Source organism: Carassius auratus, chromosome 8 (assembly GCF_003368295.1).
Source record: "Carassius auratus strain Wakin chromosome 8, ASM336829v1, whole genome shotgun sequence".
Lineage (NCBI taxonomy): Eukaryota > Metazoa > Chordata > Actinopteri > Cypriniformes > Cyprinidae > Carassius > Carassius auratus.
The window spans coordinates 21,515,333-21,525,077 of NC_039250.1; the positions used below are offsets into that span (position 1 = coordinate 21,515,333).

At 38.4% G+C, this 9,745-nt stretch overlaps 2 protein-coding genes across 11 annotated transcripts; one reads left to right on the plus strand and one right to left on the minus strand.

The window, feature by feature from the left end:
* Nucleotides 1-35: 35 nt before the first annotated feature.
* LOC113107613 (neugrin-like) lies at nt 36-2,831 on the minus strand. Its single transcript, XM_026270250.1, has 4 exons — nt 2,755-2,831; nt 1,700-1,921; nt 1,519-1,629; nt 36-785 (listed from the first exon to the last, which is right to left on the minus strand). Exons 1-4 carry the CDS (start codon nt 2,802-2,804, stop codon nt 248-250), a joined length of 921 nt encoding a protein of 306 aa, XP_026126035.1. The 5' UTR covers nt 2,805-2,831; the 3' UTR covers nt 36-247.
* Nucleotides 2,832-2,888: 57 nt separating this feature from the next.
* Nucleotides 2,889-9,647, plus strand: LOC113107612 (nuclear transcription factor Y subunit alpha-like). 10 transcript variants are annotated; one of them, XM_026270242.1, is made up of 10 exons: nt 2,889-3,022; nt 3,672-3,760; nt 4,362-4,448; nt 5,058-5,204; nt 5,429-5,560; nt 5,768-5,870; nt 6,064-6,236; nt 7,360-7,533; nt 7,622-7,729; nt 9,325-9,647. In XM_026270242.1, the coding sequence occupies exons 2-10, from the start codon at nt 3,686-3,688 to the stop codon at nt 9,385-9,387; spliced, it is 1,062 nt and encodes a 353-aa protein (XP_026126027.1). In that variant the 5' UTR covers nt 2,889-3,022; nt 3,672-3,685; the 3' UTR covers nt 9,388-9,647. The 10 variants fall into 10 exon arrangements, with proteins under 10 accessions (XP_026126027.1, XP_026126028.1, XP_026126034.1 ...); XM_026270243.1 differs by having other exon boundaries at nt 6,064-6,218; XM_026270249.1 differs by lacking the exon at nt 4,362-4,448 and having other exon boundaries at nt 6,064-6,218.
* The last annotated feature ends 98 nt before the right edge of the window (nt 9,648-9,745 follow it).

Here is a 9,745-nt window from a genome sequence, read left to right on the forward strand (position 1 = left end):
TGTTTGAGAAATAAAATGATTCGTCCCATTGATGTTGTATTCTTTATTTCTGCTTGTTAGTTTGTACGTAAGAGCGAAAAAAGCAAATACAACAGAAAAACTAAAAAATGTAAAGGGAAAAATAATCAAATTTAAAGGGTAGGACAGCTTCTTCTTAGCAAATTGTAACAAGTAATATTCACAAAAGAACAGGCCTAGACTTGAGCAACAAGTGTTTTGATAAGCATGGATGATTTGGCCGCATAGCTCAAACCCTGTACAGGAAGTTGCCTTCAGTGTCAAAAAACTCCTTTCCCTTCTGTTCCACTGAACTGGGCTTTTCCTTCAGTGTTTGTGCGATGTGCTCTAGTTCTTCCTCGGTCAGAATCACTCCATCCCATTCCTCCTCTAACTCTGTTTCATCGCTCATGTCCACTTCAGCTTTAGAGTCAGGCTGCTGGTGTAAAGTAGAAGTCACTTTGTGTTCAGTTGATAGCTGAGATGGTAGTATGTTCCCACTAGAGGGCACGAGTCCAGTGTCAGTCTCCCTCACTGTGAGTGCTCCTGTACTCAGAGCTGTCAGGGCACCTGTGTTTCCAGAGGGGAGTACGGACTGCTCAGTTTTGCCATCTCTGAGAAACTGTGGCCCACTACTAGCTGACACTTTCCAGTCCTGCTTTAGCTTTCGGACTGCTGATGGGGTGAATTTGCTGCGGAGGACTCTGGAAATGACATCAGGGCTTACAGAGAAACCCTCTGCTAATCTCTCTAGTGTCCATTCTTCTGGGGACTCCTGCTTTAAATACCTGTAAAAGAAAGGCCAAGCAGATAACTATAATATTTTTGGGATAGACGTATGATATGTTATTATATACAGCTAAACATTATTTTGTTATGTTATCGAAAGCAGAAATGTACCGAATTTTGTTAGAAAACTAAAGATTATATTAAATACACTGTAGTTCAGAAGTTTAGGGGTTATTGAATTTTTTTTATTTCAGAAGAAATTAATTGAAATGTAATTTTGCAATTATATGCTGTGCATTTGAATGTTTCTATTTGAAGAATTCTGAAAAACGTGTCTTGTTTCCACAAAAACACAAATGCAGTACAACTGTTTTCAACATAAAATAATAAGGAAATGTTTCTTGAGCAGCAATCATCATATTAGAATGATTTCTGAAGGATCATGTGAGACTGAAGACTGCAGTAATGACTGCTAAAAAAATAGGAATAAATTACATTCTAAAATATATTTAGAAGGAAAAAGTTGTTTTAAAATGAAATAATATTTCACAACATTGCTGTTTTTAATGTATTTTGATCAAATAAACATTTAAAAAAATCTTTCTGACCCAAACTCTTAAATAGGATTGGCCACAACAAATAGATGAACATCTAACATGCAAAGCTTAACAAATATTAAAATGACTCAAGGCAAGGCATGTCATGCAACTGAATGCTGGTTATTAACATACAGTTATATAAAAATGTTTGACCAATCAGAATCAAGTATTTCAGACATATTCATACTGATACCTTATCTGCTGAATAGCGTCCCAGCTTAGTCGTCTCTCTAGGGCACCAGGATTGTTCATTTTCTTCTTGATGATGTGAAACTTTGCTGCTTTACGCCTTCTCCTCTCTTCACTGCACAGGAAATAATGTTAATGCACGAAGACAGCAGTATTTGCTTTTGTGCTTCTGTATAAGGACTCACCTAATAATAGAGTTCATTTTGGCTTCTACTGCATCCATATCATGGTCATCTTCAAACATGTCTTCCTGTTGTCTCTGTTTTGGATGAGAATCAGGATACCTCTGTGACATCCAACCGTATGCATCTCGACTGGCATGCCGACAAACCCGGCAAGCAGCAGGTCCTGGGAGAGGGGCCAGTTTGGTGGCCAACATATGGGCCATTCTCCACAGGGTGCCCATTCTGTACAGTCAGAGACACAAAGACTGTAACATCTAAAATTGCAATTTAATCCAATATAAAAAGGAATCTTTATCAAACAATATCCATAATTCGATAATAAGAGTGAAGAGTCTGATTAAAAGTCTGAAGAAAAGCATACAATGAAAGTAAAGGATTTTTTTGTGCATTTGTTAGTTTTGAATTTGCATCTTTAGATTTCAAATACAAAACATGCAATACATACAATAAATTTTTCTCATGCACTGCTATTTTTTTTTACTGGCTGTTGACAGTTTCTGATTCATAAAGTGATAAATGTCTCTTAAAAAACCTTAAACATTTAGCAAAATAATAATACAAATAATTTTTAGATTTTTTGCAATCTACAGATTTCTCTTCTGTAAATGTATGCAAATTTCTGCAGATAAATTGTAAAAATGCATCATGTGCAATTTTAAACATAACATTTCAGACAACATGTAAAAAGAAACAACTGTCATAATGTATTGTGCTTAATAAACTGGGAAAGTATGGTAAGATCTATATTTTTTTATTTATACCCTATTCATCTGTGGTGTTTCAAAATAAAATAAAACACATTATTTAATTAGATAAATGTTTAAATTTGTAAAACAGAGCATTTTAATTTCATTACATATGCGTTATTTCTACGTTACATCACTTACCAAAAAAAAAGCTAATTTATCAAATTGAGCATTTAAATTTTCCTACAAAAAGGTCAAATTTACCGTCCTGATATTCATAACCCGAACTTTGGTCTTATACAACCATATAATGTCTAAAACACTATGTGAACACACACAGAACATAAACAGTGTCTGTAAAACACTCACATGTCCCTCTGCTCTTCTTTCACGGTGACATTACACCGGAAGCATATCATTTAACCACGCATGCGCACCGGTCATTCGATGATTTCCGACTCGGATCGTTCACACTCGGCGAAACTCGGCTCCGTTCGCCGATCGCATGCGTCAAGCCTGCCCCCTTTCTTCTCTGTGTGGCTCATTTTGCGCCATTTTGTCCGCACCACTGTGGTGATTGGGTTTTTGAGATCTGTAGTGGAGCCAATCAGAAGGGTACCGGACAACCGGAGAAACGGTAAAGGGTTGCGCTTGCTCTAAAGGGAAATGGTAGATGACAACACGGATTGGTTTGTCAGTGACCAACCAAATGACTAATTCTGAAAAATACAGAAATCAAATCGGTTAATGCGAGAGGGAGTGAGCGCGAGCGAGCGCAGACACTGTACATGAATGATACTGTTAGTGCAGTCCAAAACAAAGACAGACCCGCTAATGTTTGTGTAATATGGGGCTGTTTTTGTACTAATTAAAGAGCAGGTTAAATTTCAGCCCATTTTAGTTTACGTTACCTTGGTTTGCTCACAATAAGGGGTAACGTAACGTGAAATGTTGTTTGTCAGACAAACCATGCACCTAGAATAGGTTTGTGAAATGATTCCAATATGCAAATGATTTACCTTCTTGTCAACTTTTCAGACATTAACTGTGTATGTGTAGCTAAAAACATCGGACATACCCTAATTAGGTAATATAAAATGCTGTACGTTATGTTAAGCACCTTCAACAAGGAAACCGATTCAGTCTCAAAATACACCTGGCTTCTGCCCCAAACCTGCAGTTAGGGACAACATCAGACCAACCCTGGTTTTCATAGAAAACTACTAGTTTTGGTTATACTGAATAATACGCGAATAATCTTTTTAAATGTTTTAATGACAAATTAGGTGAGGAAGGAGAGATGGAGCAATATACTGCTACAACCAGTGGGGATCAGATAGTGGTGCATGCTGCCAATGGACAAATCCAGCAGCAGGTAAGAGCCAATGTAAACAGGTTGCTGTTTAATCAGTTACTTTTAATATATAAAAAAAAATACATTGAGTGTGGTTTTTATTTGTTTTTCCATGCATTTTTAAACTTATCTAAATTGTAAATTCAACTGTATATCAGGTGCAGTAGTATTTTAAAAATAGCAGGAAAGAAATCTGCTTCAGGAAGTGCTTTCCAATTAAAGGAAAGGACTGGGTAAATAGTTATTGTAGTGGCCTACAGTATCTCTCCTTTGAAGTGAACTTTCTCAATCCTGATAAAAGCAAGGTTTATGTGACACAAGCACACCCAGTGTGTCTTGCAACATGCTTTTAAACAGAAATGTGAGTCAGAAAGAAAATATTTGTTTTTCTTTGAGGTCTATATTACCTATTAGCTATATTTGTCAGGACAAAGTAGCTACTGAGTTATTGCTATAGAAATGGTTGTCGAACATACAGGAAAATACCGGAAAACTTTGCTCCTACTATTAAAAAGTTGCTAAACTGTTAGGAAGCATAAAATAAAACACAAACATTAGTAGTGCATTTAGTAGTACTTTAAGAGATGATACAGAGCAAGGTGTGATGTGGGCATGTCCACAGGCTCAGGGCACCGTAACAGCTGTACAGCTGCAAACAGAAGCACCCGTGGCTACAGCTGCAGGCCAGCAAGTGCAGACGCTCCAGGTAGTTGTGTGAACTCCGACCTTCAGGCTTGTGATGTTGCATGCATCATGTCACACTGTCTGTGAGGATGTGAGCTCATCAAGCATGATTAGCTTTCACTTACAACAAATCATGATCCGGGTCGTCCAGTGAGCTTTCCATGTTCCGTATTGCCTGTGAGTCTTCGCCTCTTTTAACAGGAACCTCATTTAAGTGGGATTATCCTCTTTTAATGTGTCTGGAACAGAATTTATAAAGAAGAGCTTGTAGAATAGCTGTGGACATGGTACTTCACAGTGATCAAACACACACGAGTTCACAGCACTGTATGGATTTCAATGAACTGCATGATTGTCTTTTGAGTGGATTCTCACTACGATCATGTTTGTGTAAAAATACAAACATGGAATGGAAATCTATCTACCTCATGACAGCCGTTACCACCAGGCCAAATTACAGGGCCCTTAATAATTAGTATTATTTATAATAAATTAACCTGAAAAACTTGGCTGGATTTTTCAGGTTCCATTATAAGTGTTGCCATATACCCTGTGTAATGCCTCCAGCTGCATGTGCAGGTCTAATATTGTGTTGATTATCTATATCTGACCCTAACGTTCAGTGTGCGCTCAGGTCCAGGGTCAGCCGCTGATGGTCCAGGTGAGTGGCGGGCAGCTGATTACATCCTCAGGTCAGCCCATCATGGTACAGGCCATGTCTGGAGCTCAGGGCCAGACGATCATGCAGGTGCCTGTGTCTGGAGCTCAAGGCCTTCAGCAGGTAAGTGCAATTCTGCTTGTCAGTGTGGGGAAAGCCACTTCAATAGATAATGATCTTAATATCTTACTATTAATGCTAATAGTTGATGATTTTATGAGACTTTAGAATTGTATTTGTTATTTTATTAAGCATAAATTCCTTTTTTGTTGTTTTGTGTGGTTTATAGATGGTATTGTTGAAATAAATATCTGTCTGTGTTATTTTTGATTTGTTTGTATATGTAGATCCAATTGCTTCAGCCGGGTCAGATTCAGCTGCAGGGAGGTCAAACTCTGCAGCTGCAGGGTCAGCAGGGTCAGGCTCAACAGATCATCATACAGCAGCCTCAGACTGCCATTACTGCGGGCCAGAACCAGGTCTCAACACACTCTGTTCTCTTCTCTGTTTAGTTGGACTATACTTGGATTTGGAAGTATTATGGATTTTAATGCCCAAAAAGAGGGAAAATGCTGCCCTAGTAACTATAATGACCTTAGCTTGTGCAGCCGATAGGGCAGATTTTATTACTTCACACAGGTTTTGTCGTATGGACTATATAAATGAACTTGGGTTGTGTTTCACAGGGGCAGCAGATTACAGTTCAGGGACAGCAGGTTGCCCAAACAGCTGAAGGACAAACTATTGTGTACCAGCCTGTGAATGCTGATGGCACAGTTCTGCAGCAGGGTATTTAAATACATACAATATCTGTCTTCTATTAATGTACAATTGTACATAATTTACAATTAATGTGTTAAATCTGGCATGAACAACATAATATGGATGATCAGTCATGGTTTGAGACACATGATTATACCTTTCTTTACACTTGTACTGAAGGTTATTTAGGTTAGAACTATTTGTTCTTTCCCCTCCATAGGCATGATCACCATCCCAGCAGGCACGCTGGCAGGCACTCAGATTGTCCAGGCAGCAGGGGCTGCTAACACCTCCACAAACAACAGCGGGCAGGGCACAGTTACCGTTACCCTGCCAGTATCTGGAAACATGGTGAACGCTGGGGGAATGGTCATGGTAAGACCTCCTGATGAGGTATCTAACAAACTTAAACCATCCCCTTAATCCATCATCAGAGGTGTGGGGGTGTGCATGCTGTGTTAAATCTCAGTCACCTTGCTTTTGAGCTTGCCTTTTCACATGCAGAAATACAAGTGATTTTACCTTAAAGAAATTGCTCACCCAAATGTTTTTCCAAATGTTTAAGTAATTTTCGCTCTCTCTATATATATAATCAAAAAATTCTTTATATTTTCATTTATTTCAGTTACCAAGAAAACAATCTGGATCTGGGATCCGGTCTGTCAAGTTTTACAATGACAAAAAGTACCAAAAGTGTATCAAGAAAGTGGTGAAATTGAAGTAATGCACTCAAACTCAAAAATGACACCTTTAGATAAAATGATATCAGTTTGATGTGAGCAGTTTCAGATTAACTGATGATGAAGTTTAAATATTCAGAAGTGGGACTGAGATACGAGAGGTACAGAGGAGGGGAAGTTTATTAGTGATTTGCATTATCTCAAAAAGCTATTTTATGACTTAAGAAGATTTGAATAGAAATATCATGCCATACTTTCAAATATAAATTCAAAGTGGCCACTTTTATGAAATTAATGGTGAATGGTGCTTTCTGTCATTTGTCACCCTAGATCCCTGGTTTCATTTCCATTACATGAAGAAAGTGACTAGGATTCAGTTTCTTTGTGTCATGCAGGTTTGGAATAACATGAGGGTGTAAATAATGACAGAGAATATATATGGGAACTATTCTTTCAATACATAATTTAAAAATATATATTTAATGATAAAAAAAAAATCCTAGTTTCAGGAATCTTACTAGAATTTGATGATTTACTCAGAAGCAAGTGATAAGCGGCGACCTCCATCCACTGTGTGTTAATCTTTAGCACTGATTCAAGTGTAAGGCTCTTCACAAATGATCCACTCAGGTGTTCTGTGGTGTCCTTTTCTTACAATAGTGTGTCGTCATATTTCAGTCCATATTACATTAGCTGTCACCTGACTGATCACTGGATTGCTAATAATTTGATTTGATTTGATTGATTGGAGTTGTTACATTTGCAAATACATTTTAATGTGTTGGACAGCCGACTGAATTTAATTCTGTGTGCTCCTTTCTTGCCCGCTCTGCCAGATGGTGCCTGGTAGTGGTGCTGTGCCAGCCATCCAACGAATCCCTCTGCCAGGGGCCGAGATGCTTGAAGAGGAGCCGCTGTATGTTAACGCCAAGCAATATCATCGTATCTTAAAGAGACGCCAAGCTCGTGCCAAGTTAGAGGCAGAGGGCAAGATCCCTAAAGAAAGAAGAGTGAGTCTTCTTCCTCTGAATGCCTAAATAGGCATTTTGACATGAACTATGGCTCATATCCAGGCTGATTCCTTATTCTCTCCTACAGAAATATCTTCACGAGTCACGGCACAAACACGCCATGCAGCGGAAGCGTGGCGATGGGGGACGGTTCTTTTCACCGAAAGAGAAAGAAGAAATGGCCTTGGCCATGCAGGTGAGAGCGCAGGGCCATGTCAAGCAGGAAGACCTACGCAATGCTACCGAACTCACAAGTGCACATTGGCTGCCCGAGCACACTTCGCCCCTCGCATAGACGCTCATCTCTGCTCTCATTGAGCTCCTTAGCAGATTCATTCTCGCTCCTTTCTTTGTGTGACATGCTGCCATTGACTGCTCTTGCACGCATCACCTCCTGTGGTTTCCCGCACTTGTTGCCTGCTTGAGTCTGTCCCATCATGTCTCATTGCTAGTTAAGCATTCGAGTGTGCAGTCGGCATGATCTGCTGTGTGGTATTTTGTGACCTGTCTATCTGAACTTGCCATATTTAACAGAAAAAGATAATCTCTTCACTGTCATGACATAATCAGGATGAAAACGCTGATATTTCCTGCATTCTATTGATGCAGCTCTTCAAGACTGAGAATTGCTAATGTTATGGGACTGACTTTATCATGTGACTGTCTGTTTAATCCAAGCACACTATTATTATTATTAACAGGATGGTGGTTTAAGAAAGCATGAATGCTTATCATTGGCAAACTGTGTCAGTTTCAATTATGAAATCACTGCATAAAAAATATGAAAAAGATTTTTTGAAGGACCAGTTTAAAAGAAACATTGTTCGAATATATATATTTATATTGTTTTTCTGCATTTCTTTTGAGGAAGCATTTCTGTTGTTGGTTTTTTGTTTGGATTGGATCTGGTTCTGTCCATGTTCTTGGATTTCGTACCTAAGCAGTGTTGTCACTGTTCATTTTTGTCACATGTTGTGATTTTTATTCTGAATAAACATTCTGACTGACTTCCAAAAGGTTCACATGCAAAAAGAACACTTTGTAACCACATTACACTACTGTTCAAAAGTATATCAGGATCAGTAAGATTATCTTTCTTTGTGTCAGTAAATACAGTAAATGTTACAAATTCTATTTCACATAAATGCTGCTTTTTTTAACCTTATTAATCAAAGAATCCTGAATAAATGTATCAGTCCCTCAAATATATTAAGCAGCACAACTTTCTTCAACTTTGATAATTACAAGAATGGTTTCATGAGTTCATGGGGGTTCACCTGACATTGAAGACTGGAATAATGGCTGTAGAAAATCAGCTTTGTTATCACAGGAATTAAATAAAAATATGAAACACTTATTTTGAATTATAATATTTTGTTGTATTTAATATATCATAGTTTTGAAAAAATTAATGCAGCCTTGATGACCACAAGATACTTTCAAAAACATTAAAACTTCTGAACCATAGTGTAAACTGTATTGTAATGCATATTCCTGTTTATCAAGTCTTGTCAAATCATTTTTATTTTATTTAACGTTAAACAGGTCTATAGATCAGAAGTCTAAAAAGCTGCCCTTCTCGGAAATCCATGAGTTGACAGCTTGCTAAACATAAACCTTTCACTGTTTTCACTTGGTTATTCAGTGCTTTTCTTGATGCTATAAATCACGGTGTCCCAACCCTAGTGAAAACACTTGTGTGTGGAATGTGTTCAGAGGTGCTGAGTGAAGCATATCTCAATTTGGTTTGAAGGTAATGTTTGACCCTCTTCCTCTTCCATTCCCGTGCAGGAGCAACAGGACCAGAACCAGACCGGAGACGAGGCCGTGGCACAGATGATCCGGGTGTCATAGCACTAGAACTTCTACTGTGTTTTAAGTGACTCTGAAGGCCTACATTTTCACCATTGTGAATCACTGTCTCCAAAGCAACACCAACAGTCAGTCCTAATTCATCATGGCCTGTGTTCCTCCCTCTTCCACTAAAAGGAGGGGCCCATCTGTTTTCGCTCTTTGGTCTTGTATTTCTCCAGAGGACACACATAGAGCCATTACTGTTAATGTGCAGCGTAATGAATTCAGCGTGTGGTTTAAAAAGCAATTAAATAGCAAAGCATAAATTGGTGATCAGCCCATAGAGAGAGAGAGAATACGCAGTTAGTAATGAGGTGGCAATAGAACAAACAAGAATTTTGGCAGTGAATTGAGTGAA